Raw genomic sequence first — 25,424 nt, forward strand, 5'->3', positions numbered from 1 at the left:
TGTATAGTACACACCTTTTAAATATACTGATTGCAACATTAATCAAAGCAAGGATCTTTAAAAACCATCTTACCTTGCCAGTATACTAAATCAGGGTGCGACACCACCCAGGCTTTGAGCACTCTTCGAAATTTGGCATGTCCCTCAGGTGATGACAGCAGCTCGTCATACTGATGGCAACGAGGGATATCTACCTCAATCTACAAAGTAGCCAAGAGGAAAAGGAAAACAATCATTTTCTTTACATTGCCACCGAATGTTTATATCAAACTGCAGCTAATATTGTCTACAACAGACGTAACAAAACAAACCCAGAGCTTGACAAATAATCATCCTGTAATTGTCTCTTTCACTAATACTGAAAGTCTATCTCTCATGCTACCATCGTCTTACCGGAGTTACTATATCTTACTTTGTTTCTGAGTAGCCTACTCACAAACTCTAAGCAACTGTTTTGGTATTCCTCTATCTCTGAAAAATTCTTTGTTCCCTAAAATATTGTGCTTGGCCTATTTGGAGAGGATGCGATGGATGGACTTAAAGGGACAGTCTAGTCAAAATTAAGCTTTCATGATTCAGATAGTGCATGCAATTTTAATCAACTTTCCAATTTACTTTTATCATCACATTTGCTTTGTTGAAAGCTAAACCTAGGTAGACTCATATGCTAATATCTAAGCCCTTGAAGACTGCCTCCTATATCAGTGCATTTTGACAGATTTTTATAGCTAGACAGTAATAGTTCATGTGTGCTATATAGATAACATTGTGCTCCTAACATTGTGCACTCTAGTGGAGTTACGTATGAGTCAGCACCAATTGTCTATAATGCAAGTCTGTCAAAAGAACTGAGATAAGGGGCAGTGTGCAGAGGCTTAGATACAAGGTAATTACAGAGGTAAAAAGCATATTAATATAACCGTGTTGGTTATACAAAATTGAGGAATGGGTAATTATGGGATAATCTTGATACCGGAGGCGTGGAGCGTGTCCATCCTAATTCGAATTAGCCAATAGAATGAGAGCTGCTTAAATCCTATTGGCTGATTTGAATAGCCAATAGGATTTTAGCAGCCCTAATTCTGGGATGAAGATTGAAGAGGCCACCTGGATGAAGACTTCGCCGGGATGAAGATTGTTCAAGCAGGACTTCAAAAACTGTAAGTGGATCGTCAGGGAGTTAGTGTTAGGCTTTTTTAAGTGTTTATTGGGTGGGTTTTATTTTTTTAGTTTAGGGTCTGGGCAGTAAAATAGCTAAATGCCCTTTTAAGGGCAATGCCCATACAAATTCCCACTTTCAGGGTAATGGGTAGCTTCAGTTTTTTTAGAATTAGGTTTTTTATTTGGGGGGTTGGTTGGGTGGTGGGTTTTACTGTTGGGGGGGTCTTTGTGTTTTTTTTTAAAAGAGCTGATATCTTTGGGGCAATGCCCCACAAAAGGCCCTTTTAATGGCCATCGATAGTTTATTGTAGGCTAGTTTTTTTTTATTTTGGGTGGGCTTTTTTATTTTGATAGGGCTATTAGATTAGGTGTCATTCTTTTTTATTTTTGATAACTTCGTTTATTTTTTGTAATTTATTGTTTGTTATTTTTTGTAACTTGGTATTTTTTTTGTAATTAGATAGTGTGTATTTAGGTGTTAGGTATTTAGGTGTTAGGATATCTTTAATGTGTCGTTTAGTTTAATTTAATTGGTAGTTAGTTTAATAGTTATAATTAGTTTAAACTTAGTTTTTTTAATTTGACAGGTAAGTTTTAATTTAATATAAGATAGGGAAATTGTAATTTAAATATAAAGTTAGGGTGGCGTTAGGTTTAGGGGTTACTAGTTTAAATTAGTTTATTGCGATGTGGGGGGCTGTTTAGGGGTTAATAACTTAAGTATAGTGGTGACGATGTCGGGGAGCGGCGAAATATGGGTTAATAATTTTTTTAGTTGCGGCGATGTCGGGAGCGGCAGATTAGGGGTTAATAAATGTATTTATTTATTATTAGTGTTTGCGATGCGAGAGTGCCGCGGTTTAGGGATTAATAGGTAGTTTATGGGTGTTTAGTGTACTTTGTAACAGTTTAGTTATGAGTTTTATGTTACAGCTTTGTAGTGTAAAACTCATAACTACTGACTTTAGATGGCGGTATGGATTTTGTCGTTTTAGGGTGTAACGCTCACTTTTTAGCCATACCGCAAAACTCGTAATACCGGCGCTATGGGAGTCCCGTGAAAAAATGAAATGTTTACGAGTGCGGTACTGACGTTGCGTTACAGGCTAAAAGGTGTGCGGGACACCTATACCGACAAGACTTGCAATAGCTGCAGTGCTGTTTTAACGCTAAAAATGCCATATTTTCAGCGTTACAAGCCGCAACGCAAAACTCGTAATCTAGGTGAACGTCAGTTAAAGTTAAAATACAGATTCATTATACATAAAGATTGAGCCTGATAAAAGAAAACCGTAAGGACTACAGAAATATTTCTAATTTTAAAGGCTAATACTTTAGTACTTTATACTGGTGTCAAATACATATCAATAAAGGTATCATCATAAATATTACAGTTTGTCTATGCATTTATTTATCATATTGCACGAGTGCAATGATAAATATGGGTAACATATTCACCCCACAATTTGTGATAAGATGCTGACAGGTTCACTACATGCAAGTCCTGCCTGCTCGCAAGTTGATAAATGTTGCCCATAGTGTATTCAAACAGCCGTGCTACAATAGAAATTTTCACTTACCGTTATCATACATGTCTTGCCTAGTAAGTATAGATACTGCTTACAGGGATATGAAACTCAAAAAGTTTCTTTTGTGATTGAGACAGAGCATATCATATTAAAAAAGGTTCCAATTTACTCTTTCAAAGAGATACCATTCTTACAAAACTGCTGCTATATAGTGCTCCAGACACGTGCAGTCGCCTGAGCTTACCTCCCTGGTTTTTAACAAAAGATACCAAGAGAACAAAGACAATTTAATAATAGCAGTAAATTAGAAAGCGGTTTAAAACTGCACGCTCTATCTGAATCATGGCAGAAAATGTTGTGTTTCATGTCCCTTTAATAACTGCCTACAACGCCAAAATCTATAATTGATTAATTGTACACTATATAATAGAAATGTCTGCAATATGTTGTAGGGAACCTCTGAAAAATATAAGATTTATAAATCACAGCCCTAAAGTAAATGATTAAGTAAGACGTACTTGTCGGTCTGTAGGTATGGGTGTGTCTTTGTCTGTTGCATCATACTTTTCCTGGATCGCTCCCTAAAAATATGAAGAGATGTTAAAAAAAAAAAACAGTATAAAAAAACATAAATTATGCTTGCCTGATAATTTCCTTTTCTTCTGATGGAAAGAGTCCACAGCTGCATTCATTACTTTTGGGAAATAAGAACCTGGCCACCAGGAGGAGGCAAAGACACCCCAGCCAAAGGCTTAAATACACCTCCCACTCCCCTGATCCCCCAGTCATTCTGCAGAGGAACAAGGAAAAGTAGAAGAAATATTAGGGTGAAATGCGCCAGAAGAATACATTATCAGGTAAGCATAATTTATGTTTTTCTTCTTAAATGGAAAGAGTCCACAGTTGCATTAATTGCTTTTGGGAAAACAATGCCCAAGCTTTAGAGGACACTGAATGCCAAAACAGGAGGGTACAATAGGTGGCCCATACTGAGGGCACCAGGCCTGAACCTCTACCCAATAAAAAACCGTCCGAAGCTGAGAAAAACTTTTAAGGAAAAGCCCCAAAGACACTGACTCGCAGCTAGTCCAGATGCCAAACTAGATACCACAAACGGACTCGACTGAGCCAACAGTCCTCCAGGAGACACTGGTCCCCCACCGCTCACCGCCCACAAATGAAGGGGACACCAGCCAAAACCCCCAAGGAGATAAGGCAAAGGAGAACACGAGGAAACCGAAAGGTCCCCTAATACAAAAAAGAACACCTCCAAGAGTGACCCCACCACACAGAGACCCAAAGAGGCCCAAACAGGGAAAGGAGGCCACGCCTATACCAGGCGAAACCCGGGATAAGACCGGGCACATAGACAGAACAGACGTCTCTCCAACATCCTGCAAGCACGGAATGCAACTGAAGAGGCAAAGTCCTCCCAGTGTCTGATCATAGAAGACCAAAGCATTCGACCATGAAAAAGTGTGTAATACACCCAGGTAAAAAAAAAAACAAGTTTGAGAACAGAGTCCATAACAGGACGACACAGAGGGTACTTGCGAGGAAGAAGAAGCAGTCAAGCAAGAAACAGACCGCAAAAGCAACCCCCGGACAGAGGGCACGCTCCAGGCAACATAAGTCGCCGGACCTACACACAGGTCCCTAAAAAGGGGAACACAAAACCTCAATCGAAGCCCCCCGAGAAGGAGGGGATACCCTCAGGACCCGAAGGAAGAGTAAACCCTCTTCTAAAATCAATGGAGCAAGTTGAAAGGAAAATCTATACCCTAGCAGACTGAGCTAATAGGACAGAGTCAACCAAGCTTACACATCCAGAGGAGACTGCGACCCAAACGCAGCGCCCTAGACCGCTCGGCCATCCTGACCTGCAGACCCACACCCAGCTGGACAAACCCAGCCTCAGGGATCCAAGACAGGGGAACAAAAGAATCCCGAAACAGGGACAGGAACGAGCGGAAGCATAGCACAGCCAACCCCACAGAGTACAAGTACAACCCGACTCTGAAAACAGACAAGGCCATAGACCTAAGGATCTATCAAAACAAAGGCCCAACAAGTCTGACTTGGAGCCAGCAAGACCCCAGGGGGAACCAATCCCAACTTGCCGCCTCCCATCCAGGAGAAGCCTCAAGCAAGGACTCCATCTCCCTAGGGAGGAGAATATGCCCTAATGAAAAGGGATGATGCCGGAAGGACAACAACTGTCCTCAAGGCCCGAAGCCACCGGCTAATGGGAAGATAAATTCCCAACACAGATGTCCTAGAAAAGGACCCCCCTACAAGTAGCTTGCCAAGCAGAGGCACAGCCAACCCATTCGCCTGCAGAGCAGGGAATCCACAGGAACACTGGCAAGCTGACCAGGGGAATGCAACCCTAAGGCGCACCAGAAATTGGAAAACCAGCGCCAGCAGTTGGGTATAAACCAACAACCCTTGAGGCGCAAGCCACACAGCTAACCACCAGATGACATGGGCTACTCTGTGGCAAAGAGTAAAAATACTCAGAAAACCTGGCCAACCATGACCAGGTCAGGTAGATGGAGCAAGGACATAGCCCAAGTTGCACTACCGTGGAACACCCCGACCAGCCCTGAGATTCAAGATTCCAAAACCACCCAAAACTGGGTCAGGAAAAAGGCCAAGCGAAGCTTCAGCAACTGGAAGTCTCAGGGAGAAAAACAGGCCAGGGCACCTAATAGTTCAGGCAAACCTTACCCTAGAACTAAACACACCAAATGGTGAAAAAAACAGACACAAGGGGTATGGATGCATATCCAGAGAATCCGGATAGCGAGAAGAACTTAAAAGCCCCGACCAAAGGAAGGAACCACCCCTAACTAAAGTCCAATACTTCTCAAAGCCTCAAGACAACCAAGGGATACCTTGAGGTAAAAAAAATCCTACTAGCAGGACTAGTCTCCCTATCACCACCGCACAAGCAGAGGACACAAGGAAGTGACAGGCACTAAGCCTACCCAGCTCCGGAAAACCCCAAGCTAAACAAAGTCCCTGCAGGGAACAACCATCACCCGGAAAAACAGATTCCTAAAAGGAGATCCAACTCACCCGGAGACAATGGAAGAAGACCCAAAGGTATCATATAACTCAGATAGACAGTACACATAAAAAACATGTCTGAGCAATCCTGTAACGAAAGGAACAACATTTAGGGACAGTTACACCCGCGGGGAACTTTAGAGGCCCTCCCCAAGGCGGAAGGCCGGGACAATAGGACACAAGCACATTCTCAAATAAACGTCTGGACTCTGCAGACGAACAATTGCCAACATTATGTGGAAGCGAAAACGTGCTGTAACCTCCAGGGGGGGAACACGCCACCCTGCATGGAGGAATCAAAAACTCGGTTATCGCATGTGTAGAAGTATGAATTGGTAGGGAACTCGCCTCTCGGAGGACAGGAACCCCAGGAGGCGGATGGCTCAGCAGTCCCTTGATTCCCCGATCCCGAGGCACCAGGCGCTCTGAAATGACACATGGAACCAAAATGGTTGACATGTGTCAAAGAGGCCAATCTGGATTCGTCACCGGACACAGAATCTGAAATCAAAATAGTCTCAGTATCAGAATCATCCATAAATGAAGCTGAAATTAGCACAGTCTCTGCATCAGAATCCTCCATAACTGGATAGATGATATATAAATATGGACTAAAGTAGTAAAAAAAAAAAACGGCACCTGACACCCCCAATGGCTGCAGCACTCACCACCTCCTAGGACCAGACCCCTGCAGACTAGAAAATTTATTTCGCCACACGGTCGGGAATGGAAAACGGAACGTAACCACGCCAGAACACAAGGTGAACCGTACAGTCCAAAAAAGCGCGTCCAACCAAAAGGCTGCGTCACTTCCAAAGGCCTCAATGTTCCAAACCACGAGCCCATAAACATCACACATAAGCAGGTTGAATAACATAACACACATGATTATAAACCCCCCTGTTCAATAACCCCCTCATGAGAGATTAACCCTCAATTCCAAGATAATACAAGACTGACTGAGACCCTTAAGATAAGTTAGACCCGCAAGATGTTGTAGCCTCTCGGGAAAACATTCACATTACAGTATATTGATGATAAAGTAAAATGAACAATGTTACTGGAATCTACGCCGTTTAACAGGAACACGGTCTTTCAAGTGTGACGAATAGTGGCATCGCCCCCGCCATGGACTTGAGAGAAGAAAGCAGACAGCGGAGCGAAGTTCGACAACGCTGATTGCTTGAGGAGCTGTTAATATGAGCTGAGATGGTTTCGCAGAAGACTCTCCCTGCACCTCTGGACTCTAACTTTCATCCAAGACCTCACTGAGAAACTGACAGAACTACTTAAAACTCATGTCCCATGCCGAAGAGTACTACCCTCCATAAGAGACAAAAAACAGAAATGAAACATTCTGACACTTCTCTGCCAACCTCCAGGGACGAAAGGTAAAGAATGATTGGGGGATGAGGGGAGTGGGAGGTATATAAGCCTTTGGCTGGGGTGTCTTTGCCTCCTCCTGGTGGCCAGGTTCTTATTTCCCAAAAGTAATGAATGCAGATATGGACTCTTTCCATTTAAGAAGAAAATCATATCAAAGCTGTATAATGGACACAAATATTTATACATATAACCTCACCTCTACACCTAAAAGCGCAGCCCAAGTTAAGCCCCTCAAAAGTGGAGGGATGTCCACACGGGCTTCCTTCCAAATCAGATTTTTTTTATAGGGGTATGCCTGTGAAATAATAAGACAAAACATATAAACAGAAACATCTGTGCTCTACTGAAGGCTAAAGACAAGAATAAATCAGCTGTACTGTATGAAGCCTTTAGCTAAGCTCGGTAATGCTAGATAATATCATAATATTGATAGTGCAGCTCTTTGAGATGATGTATGATGAACAGATTTGCTAGTAGAATAAAGATTTGCTGCAATGCCTGCGCTGCACACTATTGCTAATAAAGCGTTTTGGTGTAATTTCTTTCTTATGGGGAATGGGTTCTACGATAGCACATGGTAATGTTTTTGCAACACATTATTCAACAAAGTATTATACGAAGAAATTCAATGCACCTGATCTCTTTGTTCTCCCAGTACTGGTGGCACTTAACATCACTGCATGACTTCCCCAATTATAAAACATGACATCATTGATGACATTACTGACATCACACATGCTTTATTATTATTACTACACTAATTTAAAACCAACTATGAATCTTAACTAAACACATTTTACATTGCATGTAGATGATGAGGAAACAAAAATAATTTCATACTCTAACGTTCTTAATGAGAAAACTATCTTTAGATTGATTTTTCCTGCAAAAACATTTAAATCTAATCAAATCTCTAATTTAAATTAAAAAATAATCATTTTTTTTTAATTTCATTATTACTATTATTATTAATAATAATAATAAATCATAGTTTTTTTATTCACACTGATGAGGAAACAAGTTTACCTTGAGCAGCCTATCAAACAAAACAATCCTATTGAGCTGATACTCAGTATCTTTCTCTCGAATTATCAGGGGAAGTGTGGCAGAGGTAGATAGTTCACTGTTACTACCCGAGTGAGGTACATTTGATTGGCTGAAAAATAAATACATTAAAACTTACACACAAAATGCTGCCAGCTTACAACTCTTTACATTGACAAGTTACCTATAAGGCTAAGCTAAATCACTTCACAACTGATGCAGCATATCTGGAAAAAGCTGAATAAATACAATCAGCATTACACTGTTTCACCATGATCTAGATTTTATGGCAAGACAGGAGGCTTCATACTTTATGCATAACTTTTACTGACTTCCAAAACAGCAGCAAAGAACAAGTAACATAGAAACAAAAAACAACCAATCAGCAACGAGCAGATAATATAATCCCACAGCAACAGTAAATAGCTTCCTCTTTTCTTTGCTGCCTTCCAGTCAGCAGGTGATGTTTTTCTCTTATGTTTTAATGATAATTATGTGTGTGTATATATATCTATATATCTATATATATATCTATATATATATATATATATATATATATATATATATATATATATATATATATTATATTAAATAGTTTTTTCTTTATCAATTTTCTAGTTCATATTCACTAGAATAATAATTGTACTCCTTTTTCGTAGACAACTTTTTTACTTTCCTCAAATTTATTGCAAACGCTTGTATATATATTAGCCCTTAGGTATGTAGAGAATTACTCCTTAATTTATTATAAAACTATGTGTATTTTTCCGTTTGTATTTTTTACATTTACTGCTTATTTTAGCAACTTTCATTGGTGTTTCAGTGCGTGCGACGGTAGCGGTCATATTCTTGAACGCTGCTGCTGCCGCCGCCGCACAAAGGTCTTGGGGACTTCATTTTCCTTTCTTCCTTACTTACTGCCACCTCTATGTAACATTCTGAGGCTTTTCTTCCCACCATCGTCAGCAGGCATCTTCTCAGGCTGTTGCGGTCCTCCTGACGATCACTGTCGGCCTCTCAGGCCTGGACACGTGTTTTCACCATTCCTCCAGCAGACGCGTATCAGGCTGTGGAATTGTGGCAGCATGATGCGCGAGCTGCGTTGCAAATTTGTCAAAGTAGTGTGTAAATAAGTGCAAAGCATATTTTGAGGTAAAATTTATTAAAACAAAAATTTATTAAACAAATTCAATAAAACACCAAATACATCAGTAAAGACTAATACATTTGGGGCTAGATTTATCAAAGCCATTCTCCTCTAATATCGTCCAAAATAACGCATACAAACGGATCCTCATATTTATCAAAGCACTCTGCGCCTATAATTGCGCAAATCTGAAAGAAACTTCTTCGAACTCCACTTGCATTCGCCTAGGCGCACAGGCGCGCTCCCGAGTGCACCAATATACATTAGTAATAGGCGTAATTTAACAGCCCGACCTACAAATACGCCCAGTTGCTTATTCATCATTGCTTTGCGCCGATAATTCCGGTTGTAATTGCGTGTTGTATATTTCGCCATACAGACTGAGTCGAACACCATTATAATACATGCTTTTACATCTTGTGATGCAGTACTTTACTCTTTTAACTAATTTTTCAAAAGTTCAGCGCAAAGAAGATACTGTTATTCCCAGTAATTTGCGCTTCCACAGGCGCATATGGTACCAAAAGTTTTATGTATATGTATCGATATATTGATATATTTTATTTTTGTGTCAACTTATGGCACAAACAGCACAGAAACATTATATAATATAAATATTAGCTAAATAGTTACCTAAAAAACGTTTTTTTAATAATCAAAACATGGAGGCGGAAATATTTATAGGGATGTACTGTGAAAAATAGGGAGTAAATGCTTTTTCTGACAGGCGCAATTTATCATTATTACGCCCCAGCTCGTCTGCACAAAGTTACGTCTATTTTTTTGATAAATTTAGGCGCACATGTGTGCCTCTCCGGAGGCGAGCTGAGGCGCAGTTACAGGCGAAGAACATACAGAGTTCGCCTAGCCTTTGATAAATCTAGCCCTTGGTCTTTTGGAATAAAAAGAACAGTCATTGATTTACACAATACACATAATTTTAGAGGCATATCTATATAGCCTTTAGTGTTAAAATTTTTCATATATATAATTTATTTTAATAAATTATTTTTGCATGATGTTTTATCATGCTAACATATTTTTATTTTCTTAATTTTTTTTTCTTCCAGTTAATAGTTTATTCCTTTTTCTGCAATTGCAGGTTCAATGGAGTCCTCAGATAAGACCTCTTTTACCAAAGAGGAATTATTGGATCTTATTAATCTTACTGTGCAACAGACCTTAGCACAGAAGGAACAACCCTCCACTTCTGCCCCTCCCCCTGAAATTCCCGTTAGACAGAAATCTCCTGTGGATTCCTCCCTTTCCTCTGATTCAGAGGAAGAGTGCCCTCAAGACCGTAAAAGACAGTGGCGTTCCCAATCTATTCCCCCCTCTAAAAAAGGGAAAGATCCGGCACTCAAAATGAAAGCCCTTCACCCAGGCAAAACCAATAGGGATGTTAGAACCTCACCCCCGGAGGTAAATCGGGGTAAAGAATCCTTAGCCCTGAGGATATTAATCAGGGAAGTCTGGACACAGACTCTGAAATTTTTTATTTGAGGGATCTGGATCAGAAGGATTTCTGCCCAGAACTTGATTGGGATTCGGGCAGTCCCTCTGATGGAGAACCCCCTTTGGCCCATCCTCAAGGCCCCTCTGGGAGGACTCATACAGATGAAGATGCGGATGGGGATCTTCTGGATCCCGCTGGGAATCCCATTTTTAATCCCAAGCATATCAGAAAAAGATGCGGATGGGGATCTTCTGGATTCCGCTGGGAATCCCATTTTTAATCCCAAGCATATCAGACACCCTCGCTCTTCTGAGTGGTCTCTCCCTCCTCATCTGTCTAGGTTTCTTCAGAGACGTCTTCGTCAACCTTTAGATCGGGAGGACAGGACTCTCCTCAGAGCAGAATGTCCCATAATTGTAAACTTTCATACAGAACAATTTTTTCACAGGGTAAGGCTTACCGCACGATCAATCTATTTAGTTCGGCCATTTCAGCAGGTCATCTTCCCTTTGAGTGTCCCTGCAGGCAGACACCCTTTAGTCTGTTGTCTTCTTAAGGCCATTCATCTTAAAAATCCCCCCAATCCCATTATTCGAGCCTTTGGGATGTCAATATGGTTCTCTCCTTTCTTAGAGATTGGCCCGATAACTCTTTGCTTTCCCTTAAGCAGTTATCCGCGAAATTGACCATGTTGCTTTGCCTGATTTCTTTTCGTCGGATCTCTGACATCAGGGCCCTGGATGTTCATTCCATCTCTTTTTCCCCTGAGGGAATTTCCTTTTCCATTTCCCGTATCATCTTCAAAATCTTAGTTTTTTCCTTATTTTCCGACAGATCCCCAAATTTGTGTGGCTCTTTGCCTTAAAGCATATTTTTCCAAGACTAAGGGTCTTCGTGGATCCATGTCGGGCCCTCTCCTGATTTCTTTTGTTCCTCCTCATCGTCCTATCTCTTCCCCTACCTTGGCGAGATGGGTTCGATGGCTCATGTCAGAGACGGGAGTTTCCTCCTCTTTTGGGGCCCACTCTGTCAGAGGGGCTGCGGCTTCCAGAGCCTTTCTGTCCGGTTGCAATATTCAAGATTTATTATCGGCGGCAGATTGGTCTTCTGCCTCTACTTTTTCCCAGTTCTATTTCAAGCCAGTTTCTAACGCATTCCAGTCTGTCCTTTCTGGGCGTTAAAAATGCATAAAATATGAAGCCTCCTGTCTTGCCATAAAATTTGGATTATTATAGCCTTGGTGGACTAAATAATCTAGATTTTATTAAAGACAGGAGGCGAATATTTTTCCTCCTCTTCCCATCCCGAAAAAAAAAAAAAAAAAAAAAAAGTGATGTGAATTTTATTTGTTCGTGTTAACCTTTGTTTTTCCTCAGGTTTTTCCTTCTTGGTAGGAGTGTTACCGCTCTCCTTGTTTATTTTTCAGTGTAAAAGGTCTTCAACCTTCCACTTTGTCACAGACGTCAGGCAGATCTGCGATGGATTCTTGGTGTCCATCTCCCGTTTATGTTGAGAACTTTTTCTTTTCGGCAGTGAAAAGAGGAAGCTATTTACTGTTGCTGTGGGATTATATTATCTGCTTGTTGCTGATTGATTGTTTTTTGTTTCTATGTTACTTGTTCTTTGCTGCTATTTTGGAAGTCAGTAAAGATTATGCATAAAATATTCGCCTCCTGTCTTTAATAAAATCTAGATTATTTAGTCACCAAGGCTATAATAATCATGCATGTGGCAGATGGGGATGTGAATACTGAATTTTTTTTGAGGTAATATAAATATATACATTTTAAAAATAATCTATCATTTATGCTTATTAGACATGTCACTGTACACCAGGACATTAAAGGGACAGTTCAGCCAAAAATTGTCTCCAATTATCCATTTTACTGCTGGGGTGTATTAATGTGTTTACAAGTAGCTCCTTTACCCCTATTTTGGCATTTGAAACGGCTGATTTAGCTTGTGGTATCCCACCTATACTGAAAGTTTCTATACTGGAGCCCAGGCTATTGATAATCCTAACTAAACACAGTCAGCAGAAGAAATTACACTTCCAGTGCGGTGCAGGATAGTTAAGTAATAAAATTATACTTTTCCATTTTTCTCTCTAATTATTGAGCTTTGGCTTACAGACAAATATAAGATAAGGAAGTGATAACATAATGAGATACGATACTACCTGAAACTCAATGCACCGTAATAGGCTATGGTTTACAAACAAAACCAGCTAATTCATATACACAAATAATCCTGAAAATGTAATTTCACAAACATTTTATACTCTTTATATGCCGCTGGTATAACGATTAATTGAAAATACATTATTATAAAAACTATTTTACAGTGTACTGTCCTTTTAAACATTACATAAATGTTAGACATAATGAAATGATGATTTATTCAAAGCAAAGATTAGTCTGAGAATGATAATTTTTTTTAAAAATTATATTAGTTGTTTAAATATTGAACACATTAGTGCAAAGTCAATTTTAGTTTCCATAGAGTAATGGGTGCCACCATGTTTTCATTTATTTAATGTATTCTGCTGAGGACAGTTAGGGAAAGATATAAAAAAAAAGTCACTGTTCAAGTAATGGTTGTGTGGAATATATCAGTTATAGGGACACTAAAGTCAAAATTAAACTTTCATGATTTAGATAGAGCAGTTTTAAGAGACTTTCCAATTTAATTCTATTATCAAATTTTGCATATTCTTTTCATATATAATTTTTGAGGCACAAGCTTCTACTGAGCATGTGCACAAGTTCACAAGGTATACGTAGACTATGATTGTCTGATCACTGTCACATGATACCGGGGGTCGGCAAATGGGGAAAAAAACCTTTAATTATGCTTGCCTGATAATTTTCTTTTCTTCAGATGGAAAGAGTCTACAGCTGCATACATTACTTTTGGGTATTCAGAACCTGGCAAAGACACCGCAGCCAAAAGGCTTAAATACCCCCCCCACTTCCCTCATCCCCCAGTCATTCTGCCGAGGAAACAAGGAACAGTAGAAGAAATATCAGGGTGAAAATGTGCCAGAAGAACAAAAATAACAGACGCCCTACAGAAAAATACGGGTGGGAAGCTTTAGACTCTTTCCATCTGAAGAAAAGAAAATTATCAGGCAAGCATAATTTAAGTTTTTCTTCATAAATGGAAAGAATCCACAATGCATTCATAACTTTGGGGAAAACAATACCCAAGCTATAGAGAACACTGAATGCAAAAACGGGAGGGTACAGGAGGGTACAAGAGGCAGCCCATTTCGAGGGCACCAGGCCTGAAAACCCCTACCCAACAACATTCCGCTTCGTCCAAAGCCGAGAACAACTTTGAAAAAAAGGAAGAGGCCCAAAAACACTAACCGCAGATAGTCCACAAGCCTTGCTAGAGACCACAGAAACTAGACTTGACTGAGTCAACAGCCTCCAGGAGACACCGTCACCCAGCAGTCGGTCTCCAAACAACACACCCCTTACTAAAGAAAGGGAACAAGCTACCGTATTCTTCCACAAAGAAAAGACATGGAGAAAACATGAATGTACTTGTAAAGTGTGGCTAAGCCCCCTAAAGGGACTCAAGGCGCTGCTCATCTTATCAACCTCAAAAGGAGGAAGGCTGAGTAGACCTCACCGGGGATCGAACTTGCAACCCTCGGTTTGCTACAGTGCAGAGTAGCCACCGTTCATTAGTATGCTGAGCTAGCTGTCCAGCTAGCATAAGGAACTCCAGACCAACAGAGACCCACCAGTCTCATAGAAACAAGGGGAGGCAACGCCCATACCCCAGAAAAGCAGAAACCACGGGATAAGACCGGGAGTCTGAAACAGAGAGGATCTTCCCGTAACACAGTGCAACCGCACTCTAAAAAGCAACTGAAGAGGAAGGTCCGCAAGTCGCAAAAAGGTAGCTCAGAATACCGAAATATTCAGAAACGAAACCTTGTGCAGCAAGCTCAGATAGGTCTGACGAACAACACCTGAAGCAAAACCACTGCACGCTGCTCATCCTATCAACCTCAAAAGGAGGAAGGCCAAGTAGACCTCACCGGGGATCGAACTTGCAACCCTCGGTTTGCTGCAGTGCAGAGTAGCCACAGTTCATTAACATGCTGAGCTAGCTGTCCAGCTAGCATAAGGAACTCCAGACCAACAGAGACCAACCAGTCTCATAGAAACAAGGGGAGGCAACGCCCAGACCCCAGAAAAATAGAAACCATGGGATAAGACCGGGAGTCTGAAACAGAGAGGATCTTCCCGTAACACAGTGCAACCGCACTCTAAAAAGCAACTGAAGAGGAAGGTCCGCAAGTCGCAAAAAGGTAGCTCAGAATACCGAAATATTCAGAAACGAAACCTCGTGCAGCAAGCTCAGATAGGTCTGACGAACAACACCTGAAGCAAAACCACTGCACGCTGCAGTCATCTAAAAATGACTTTGAAACTTAAATACTTGCAGGGCAAGCAGAAAGCAGCTGAAGATAGGATCCTTCAGATTGCTAAGTATCCACTAACCAGCGGATAACGTTGCAGGCTATCTAAGAGCCATCAGTCCTTCCCATAAATCTTGAACGTACCTCGAATGCTCCGAGGACAAATTTAGCAGAGCAACAGATCTCAGATCCTGCTCCAACACAGGATCAGCCCAAGTGACAGACATGTCTGATAGACAGGGGGGACAGAAAGACCCCAACCACAAGCCCCCAGGGAATGGAAAGAAAAAGGGGGGACTCACACACCCCAACATAGCTCGGGTGCCAACCCAATCCGCTCCTTTAAAATAAGGTACTCCCAAGGAGAACCCCCTGGGACCTGAAACAGAGAAAAGTGAAATAGATCCATAGGAAGACCTGTCACAGCTCTCTTAGACAGTCTCTACACAGAGAGATCAAATTCCAACAGGTGGAATAGAGCCCACAGAGCAGCAGATGCTGCCCCTTACAGAAATAAGTCAAAACACAGACCGAATGAAAAAGAACATCCAGGCACCACTGTTGACCCAACAGAGAAAAAACTCCCCATAGAGGAGCACACTCTGTCCGAAGGACAAGTCAGGCCTTAAAGTTTATAACCAGTACCCTAAAGTGGATGTGAACTCTGGCCTTCCTGCTTGCGAACCCAATGAGCTAGCCCCTATGTCGCAACATAGGATCCCTAAAAAAACTGTGTCGTCCCGAACCAGTCCACAGGATCATAAGTCTCCAGACATCCAAGAAGGATCCAAGACAAGAACCCTGGACCCAGAATCATCCCAGAATGAACGACACCCTCAGGGAACACAAGATACCCCATCTGAAGCAATCAGACCTCACAGGGGATGAGAACCGGGAAACCCGGAGAACGGGTACAGGACTCACTGGTAATTACCAGCCCAAAGAGAAGAGAACACCCATACCCGGAGGTCACAAGGTGCTAGGCAGTGACAAAGTCACGCAATTTCTCTAGAGCCCAAAGGCCCCAAGGGCAACACTAAGGGAAATGAGAACAAGAACCGAGTAACCAGAAAGAGAGTAGAAAGAAAGGCTAGTCTCCATAATCCTTTCAGATTAACATTCCAGAGGACCACACCCAAGGGAGAAGAATGCAAAGCATCCTGAACCCAGGCAGAAAACATCCCCTAAAAAAGCTTGGAAAAAGGGACAACATTCTATCGCCCCTGATGAAGAGACTCCCAACAGAATACAGAGCCTCACGACCATATCAGCATATTTTACTAATATGTATTTTACATTTATTTTATTTAATTTATCGATTATTATACCATATAACATTTGACCAATTGATTAACATCCCTAGCTATCCTATATTTATATAGGTGAAGCGCTGTTTATACCTTTTCCCAGAGCCTCACGACCGTCACTTCCTAATTAAGCAGCCAAAACCATCAGAAAAAACGGATGAAGTCCAGAAAGTCTCGACCCAAAGGAAGAGAACCTCTAAAAGGAACAAGTCCTAAAAGGACAATTCCAAAGAGAAAATGAAAGGCAAAACCGTAAGAACAGAGGTATGAAGGAGCTAAATCCTACAAGCCTCCAACCCACAATGGGAAGGAACACTCCAGTTCCCGGAAAAATCGGAAATGACTGAGCATGTCACTGTGGATCTCAATGGAGTCCCGGCCCACTAGATTGAAAGGCCAATGAGGACTTAACCAATCCCCCATGCCCCTAAGCAACCACTGACCCTCAAGTCATCTCAGGATGCTAGTTGAAGCTTGTAAAATAAAACAAGAAACCAACACAAATCATATTTTGATCACTAGGCGCCTTTACCAGACCAACCAGACATAAAAAGGCACCACGGGTCTGAACTAGACCTCAAAGACAGAAGGATTTGTACCCAGTCAGGACCAGCCAGAAACCAAAGGCCCCAGCACTGTCAAGGCCACATAGAGTCTCCCCCAAGATGGAGGGATAAAGAACAGTCAGACAGACTTTTGTAAACAGTGCAACCACAAATTTGCGAGTATCAATTCCAGAGAAGCAAGTGAAACATCACACCACAACATGAGCTTTAGACCAAATAAAAATCATCCTCACCGGATGAAAATAAAAGATAAGGCAGCCCATAGGTTATCGCACAGGAAGAACGGACAGACCCGCAGGACCAGCCCAACAGGGGACTGAGACTTCCAAGCCCAGAACTAGAAAAGGATACACAAGTAACAAAGACTATAAGAAGATTACTTCATCCCCTTCTTTCTATGCATGCAAGCCAGTAGAAAATAAATTAAGACTGAGAATCCCCAGACTTATTAAGAGTGGGATCCTCCAGCAACGCTTAAAACGTGCCTTAGTAGAACACAAAGGCGCGACAGTCTATAACGAACAACATATCTCCGCTGGGACAAAAGAAAACACCGGCCCTGAAGGTTGACCCCCTGAGGCCTCAGGGGCAGTCGCTCCCCCGGAGGGCTGAACTAGACCAGACGATCCCACCCTGACGAGCCCCGGTTAACGGAACACGGACAAAATCATAAGCACACTCCCGGGAGGTGCAGATGCGCCAGCGCCAAAGATATGGCCCCTGCGGAACCGTGCCGTAACCTCCGGTGAGAAAAGGCCACATTCCATAGAAGGATAATAGTGTTTGGGTTACCTGCATGCGTAGTAAGAGTTGGTGGTAGGGAACTCGTCTCGTGGGAAATAGAATCCCCAGAGGCGGATGACTCAGTAGGCACCTGATTCCCCGATCCCGAGGAACAGAGCACTCTAAAACGGCATTCGGAACATAACTGATGGGCATGTATCACCCGGGCCAATTCATATTCTTCGCAAGAAGTAGAGTCTGAAACAGAGACATCTGTCTCCAAAAAATCAGAATCCTCCTTAACTGGGACACTAAATAAAAAATGGACCAATAAGAAAAATCTAAACGGCACTTTACACCCCCAATGGCTGGGGCACTCACCACCTCCAGAGAACCAGACACCAGTGGACCAGGATTTCTCCGTCGCCACACGGTCAGGAATGCGGAAATGGAGTCACAAGGTAAACCGCGCAGTTCATGCAAAAGTGCGCCCGATCGTAAAGGCTGTGTCACTAGACATAGGACATAAGGTTCCAAAATATCCATGAGCCGAAGCAACACTACACAGTAGCAGACAGAATCACATAACAAACATGATTATAAACCACCCTGTTCAATAACCCCCTCAGGAGATATTAACCCTTGATTCCTAGATCCAAAAAGGAGCCTCACTGAGACCCTATGTTAAAGTTATCCCCGAAAGGTTGTAGCCCCTCTCGGATAAACAGTTGTAATTACAATACATCCATGATGAAAGTAAAATGAAACGATCTTACCGGAATCTACGCCATGGAACAGGAACACGGCCCTTCAAGTGTGACAAATAGTAGCGTTGCTTCTGCCATGGACTTGAGAGAAAAAACATAATTTATGTAAGAACTTACCTGATAAATTAATTTCTTTCATATTAGCAAGAGTCCATGAGCTAGTGACGTATGGGATATACATTCCTACCAGGAGGGAAAAGTTTCCCAAACCTTAAAATGCCTATAAATACACCCCTCACCACACCCACAATTCAGTTTAACGAATAGCCAAGAAGTGGCGTGATAAGAAAGGAGCGAAAGCATCAAAAAATAAGGTATTGGAATAATTGTGCTTTATACAAAAAAATCATAACCACCACAAAAAGGGTGGGCCTCATGGACTCTTGATAATATGAAAGAAATGAATTTATCAGGTAAGTTCTTACATAAATTATGTTTTCTTTCATGTAATTAGCAAGAGTCCATGAGCTAGTGATGTATGGGATAGCAGATACCCAAGATGTGGAACTTCCACGCAAGAGTCACTAGAGAGGGAGGGATAAAATAAAGACAGCCAATTCCGCTGAAAAATTAATCCACTACCCAAATCAAAAAGTTTCAATTTTTATAATGAAAAAAAAACTGAAGTTATAGGCAGAAGAATCAAACTGAAACAGCTGCCTGAAGTACTATTCTACAAAAAACTGCTTCTGAAGAAGAGAAAACATCAAAATGGTAGAATTTAGTAAAAGTATGCAAAGAAGTCGTTGCTTTACAAATCTGATCAACAGAAGCTTCATTCTTAAAAGTGCAGGAAGTAGAAACTGACCTAGTAGAATGAGCCGTAATCCTCTGAGGCGGGGATTAACCCGACTCCAAATAAGCAAGATTAATCAAAAAGCTTTAACCAAGATGCCAAAGAAATGGCAGAAGCCTTCTGACCTTTCCTAAAACCAGAAAAGATAACAAATAGACTAGAAGTCTTTCTGAAATCTGAGTAGCTTCAACATAATTTCAAAACTCTTACCACATCCAAAGAATGTAAGAATCTCACCAAAGAATTCTTAGTATTAGGACACAAGGAAGGGACAAAAATTCCTATACTAATGTTGTTAAAATTCACAACTTTAGGTAAAAATTGAAAAGAAGACAGCAAAACCTTGTGAGTCTCCTTTTTCTGATTTTTCATCAGGATAAGGTTATCCTGATGAAAAATCAGAAAAAGGAGACTCACAAGAAAGAGCAGATAATTCAAAAACTGTTCTTAGCTGAAGAAATGTCTAAAAGGAACAATACTTTCCATGAAAGTAATTTAAATGTCCAAAGAAAGCATATGCTCAAACGGAAGAGCCTGTAAAGCCCTCAGAGCCAAATTAAGACTCCAAGAAGGAGAAATTGGCTTAAATGACAGACTTGATACGAACCAAAGCCTGAACAAAACAATGAATAACAGAAAAATTAGCAAATTTTCCTGTGAAAACAGCACACAAAAAACAGAGAATTGTCCTTGCAAGGAACTTGCAGACAAAAACCCTTATCTAAACCATCCTGAAGAAACTATAAAATCCTAGGAATTCTAAAAGAATGCCAAAAGAATTTATGAGAAGAGCATCAAGAGATGTAAATCTTTCAAACTCGATAATAAATCTTACTAGACACAGATTTACGAGCCTGCAACATAGTATTAATCACTGAGTCAGAGAAACTTCTAAGACTAAGTACTAAGCGTTAAATCTCCATACCATCAAATTAATAATTTGAGTTCCTGATGGAAAAAATGAATGTTAAGATATAAGGTCTGGCCTTAATGGAAGTGACCAAGATTGGCAACTGGACATCCAAACAAGAACCATATACAAAAAACCTGTGCGGCCATGCTGGAGCCACCAGCAACACAAAAAGATTGCTCCCTGATGATTTTGAAAATCACTCTAAAAAGAAGCACCAGAGGCGAAAAAATATAGGCAGATTGATAACTCCAAGGAAGTGTCAATGCATACACTGCTTCCGCCAAAGGATCCCCGGACCTGAATAGGCCCCTGGGAAGTTCCTTGTTTAGATGAGATGCCATCAATCTATTTCTGGAAGCCCTCACATCTGAACAATTTTAAAAAAACACATCTGGGTAAAGAGACCATTCTCCCGGATGAAAAGCTTGATTGACAGAGATAATCCGCTTCCCAATTATCTATACCTGGGAAAAGAACTGCAGAAATTAGACAGGAGCTGGGTTTAGCCCAAGCAAGTATCCGAGATACTTCTTCACAGCCTAAGGACTGAGAGTCCCACCCCGATGATTGACATACACCACAGTTGTGACATTGTCTGTCTGAAAAACAATAACATCTCTTCTACAAAAAGAAGCTAAAAACTGAAGAAGTCTGAAAAATGCATGGAGTTCCAAAAAATCGATTGGTAATCTCGCCTCCTGAGATTTCCAAACCCCTTGTGCTGACAGAGATCCCCAGACAGTCTCCCAACCTAAAAGACTCGCATCTGTAGTGATCATGGTCCAGGTTGAATGAACCGAAGAGACCCGTAGAACTATATAATAGTGAACTAACCACCAAATCAAAGATAGTTGAACATTGGGATTCAAAGATATTAAAAGTGATATCCTAGAATCCCTGCACCATTAATTCAGTATAAAAAACTGGAAAGGTTTCTTATGAAAATGAGCAAAGGGAATCGAATCCAATGCTGCAGCCATAGTACCTAAAACTTCCATGCATATAGCAACTGAAGGAAAAAATAGAGACTGAAGGTTCCGACAAACGAAACCGAATAAAATTAAATAAAATGCTAGAGACAAAGACATTGACACAATCTATCTGGAAACCTAAAAAAAAAGGTGACCCTTGTCTGAAGAATCAAGGAGCTTTTGATAAAAAGATTCTCTAACCATGTCTTGAAGAAACAACAAAAGTTGAATCATATGAAATTTCGCAGAACGAAAAGCCTGAGCCAGTACCACAAGACCGTCCAAATAAGGAAACACTGAGAACCTTGAAAAGATTCTTAGAGCTGTCGCTAGACCAGAAGGAAAAGCAACAAATTGGTAATGCTTGTCAAAAAAAGAGAATCTCAGAAAATGAAAATAATCTGAATGAAAAACAGAAAATGAAGATATGCAGCTATTGTATCTATTGTAAACAAGTAATGCAATTACTGACCAAAAAGGCAGAATAGACTATATAAACACCATTCTAAAAGATGGTATACTTATATGACAATTCAAAAAGATTTTCTATCTTTAGAATAATGAATAGTTTTGAATAAAACCCCTAAACCCTGTTCCTAAAAAGGAACTGGTATAAATACCCCAGAAAACTCCAGGTCTGAGCAGCGCCTTGAGCCCCAACGGGTGACCAGCCGCGCTTCACAAGTACCCAATACATATAGGACTGAAACACACTTCAGAAAAGTGTGAGCCTTACTGGAATAGCTGGAATATGTTAGAGAAAAAAATACTTCTCACAGACGGTTTTACTCTGAATCCTATTCTGTATCCAAATCTAAGAAGTTTGGACAGAATTGAACCAAACAAAAAAAAATTTATTTAAAAAAAAAAAAAAAGTATTAACCTGCCCCTTACCAGCTAAGCTGGAAAAAGAACTGCACCTAAATGCAAATTTGGGGAGCTGACATTGATTTTTGAAATGGCTTAAATTGAATGTTGAAAACTTCCAATTATAAACATGTTACTTGGGGAAGAATTTAGAATTCCGTTCCTTAGTAAGAAAAAAAGCTTAAAATTAGCCTTAGAACTCAATCTTGAAGCTCAGAGTAACAGTTGAGGAATTGAATCCAATTGTGAACCAAATAATTGATTACCTTGGAAAAAAAGAAATATGGAATTTAGAAAACAAATTAGCATTCCAAGATTGAAATCACAAAGTTCTTCTAGCTAAAATAGCTAAAGACATAGATTAAACCTCATTTGCGAAAATATCAAAAAAATGACTACACAAATGAAATTATTAGCATGTTGATCAACTTAACAATGCTAAACAAATCATAATCCGATACTTGTTGCACTAAAGTATCCAACCAGAAAGTTGAAGCAGTTGCAACATCAGCCAAATAAATTACAGGTCTAAGAAAAGTACCTGAAAATAAATAATTTTCCTTAAATAAGATACCAGTTTCCCAAGGAAAAATAAATAAATACTATTTGCTATAGAAATAGTAGTATGTTTAGCAAGAATAGAGATAGTCCCATTAACTTGGGGAATCTTCCTCAAAGCTTAAAACTAACTGCCGGCAAAGGATACAATTTAAAAACCTTAAAGAAGGAATAAAAGAAATTCCCGGCCTATTCCATTCCAAAGAATCAGGAACTGGAAAAAAACTTCTGAATAAACCACAGAAGGTTGATGAGCAGAATTTAAATATTAGCTAGTCTTAAAATCAAAAGAACTAGTTACTACAATATACAAAATAATCAACACCTTTTCAACAAAAAACGAATGTACTCAATAAAAAAGTAGATTTGTTAGTGTCAATATCTGATGAAGAATATTCTGAATGAGAAAAAACACCATCAGAGAAGGATAATTCAGTATGTTGTTGGTCATTTGAAACTTCATCAACTAAATGAGAAGTTTAAAAAAGACCTAAAAATTTTATTAGAAGGCTGGATGGGTGACAAAGCCTTTAGAATAGAATCAGAAAAATATTCTTATAAATTCCTAAGTATATCTTGTACATAATATGTAAAAAGAATAAATGCATAAATACTAATGGACTCTGCATGTAAAAGTTTATCATAAAAACTTATTACAAACCATAGCTAAATATAAACATTCATAACATTAAAATAAATGAACTTAGCTTTGGTAGGACTGATATCAGTCATCAGGAATCCCTCAGTATTTTCTGATACAGGAACAGCTTTTGAAATATCTTGCAATATGTAATAGAAAAAAACAACATATAAAGCAAAATTATCAAATTCCTTAAATGACAGTTTCAGGAATGGGAAAAAAATGCAAAATAAACAATCCTCTAGCAACCAGAAGCAACCAAAAAATGAGACTTAAATAATGTGAAAAAAAGTGGCGCCAAGTATGACGCCCACATTTTTTGGCGCCAAGTATGACGCCCACATTTTTTGGCGCAAAAAAACATCTGTAACACACATGCGTCAAAAAATGACGCAACCATGAGCAAACTCGGCGTCAACTATGGCGCCGGAAATGACAACATTTTGAGCCAAAAAAGTTTGCGCCAAGAAAGACGCAATAAATTGAAACATTTTCTGCCCCCGCGAGCCTAACAGCCCGCAGAGAAAAAAGTCAATTAAAAATTTTTAAGGTAAGAAAAAATATTTATTCATATGCATTATCCCAAAATAATGAAACTGACAGTCTGAAAAAAAGGAATACTGATTATCCTGAATCATGGCAAATATAAGTTTAAAACATATATTTAGAACTTTACATATAAAGTGCCCAACCATAGCTTAGAGTGTCATAAATAAAATAAGACTTAATTACCCTAAGACAATCATCTACATATAGTAGATAGCCAAACCAGTACTGAAACGAGAATCAGTAGAGGTAATGGTATATAAGAGTATATCGTCGATCTGAAAAGGGAGGTAGGAGAAGAAATCTCTATGACCAATAACAGAGAACCTATGAAATAGATTCCCTAGAGGAAGACCATTGTATTCAAATAGGCAATACTCTCTTCACATCCCTCTGACATTCACTGCACTCTGAGAGGAAAACCGGGCTTCAGCCTGCTGCAAAGCGCATATCAACGTAGAATCTAGCACAAACTTACTTCACCACCTCAATGGGAGGCAAAGTTTGTAAAACTGAATTGTGGGTGTGGTGAGGGGTGTATTTAAAGGCATTTTAAGGTTTGGGAAACTTTGCCCCTCCTGGTAGAAATGTATATCCCATACGTCACTAGCTCATGGACTCTTGCTAATTACATGAAAGAAAAGCAGGCAACGAAACTCATCAACGCTGTCTGCTTGTGGAGCTCTTAATATGAGTCGGGATGGTTTTGCAGAAAGACTCTCCCTGCATCTCCGGACTGTAATGAATGCAGTTGTGGACTCTTTCCATTTATGAAGAAAATAGATTTGTCGGAAGAAATATTTACTGCTTTGGAGTGTTATTATGCACTTGTTAATTATGAGATTCTCAGCCGGAGATATGAGATAAGAATAATAGGGTTTTAAATTTAGAATAACTGGATAAGTTGAAACATGGCTGTGTCCATTATTGTATAGAAACTCAGGGGAATGAGAAAGCCCAGCATTTATATTATAGTATAAGGGGCAAAATAAATAATGAAATTATATTGCAAAGTCTTTTTTAACTCCACATAATAAAACATTTTATATTACAATCTCATGTCCCTTTAACATAGCATATTTTTCATTACAAATCATCATGTTTAATCAATACTCTGCTGTATACACAATAGACATAATTAGCCTGGCATATATTGCTGCTTTCATTCTGTCAACAGTCAATATACTGCTTACAGATGTGATCCATATTTTGCACTAAGAAGACAAAACTATTGCCAAGCGCACAAAGATATATTTATACTTACTCATCTCCCAGTAGTGGATAAAATGCTTCACCTGGGACATCTTTTAATCTCTAAAACCAAAAAAAATTCCAAATAAATACATTAAAAAATCTAAAAAATAACAACTCATATTTAATGTTAACTTGCAAACAATATAATGAGGTTCCTGTCTGCTTCCCTAGTTAATATACAGTTTATATATAAAGTAAAAGTAGGTATTAGCCATAGGCAGCAGAAAACCTGTAGTAAAGTATTAAATATTTTTTTGTTAGAGGGACATGAAACCCAACATTA

The 25,424-nt window shown here is 39.9% G+C and overlaps 1 protein-coding gene across 1 annotated transcript in view; it reads right to left on the bottom strand.

Moving 5' to 3' along the window:
* The window catches only part of TBCK (TBC1 domain containing kinase), a 747,174-nt gene that overhangs the window by 448,589 nt on the left and 273,161 nt on the right, over positions 1 to 25,424 (bottom strand). The window contains 5 exon segments of the mRNA XM_053703518.1: positions 74 to 200; positions 3,209 to 3,271; positions 7,345 to 7,443; positions 8,175 to 8,304; positions 25,152 to 25,201. Of these exon segments, the coding sequence (XP_053559493.1) occupies positions 74 to 200; positions 3,209 to 3,271; positions 7,345 to 7,443; positions 8,175 to 8,304; positions 25,152 to 25,201 (469 nt within the window).

Source organism: Bombina bombina, chromosome 2 (assembly GCF_027579735.1).
Source record: "Bombina bombina isolate aBomBom1 chromosome 2, aBomBom1.pri, whole genome shotgun sequence".
Lineage (NCBI taxonomy): Eukaryota > Metazoa > Chordata > Amphibia > Anura > Bombinatoridae > Bombina > Bombina bombina.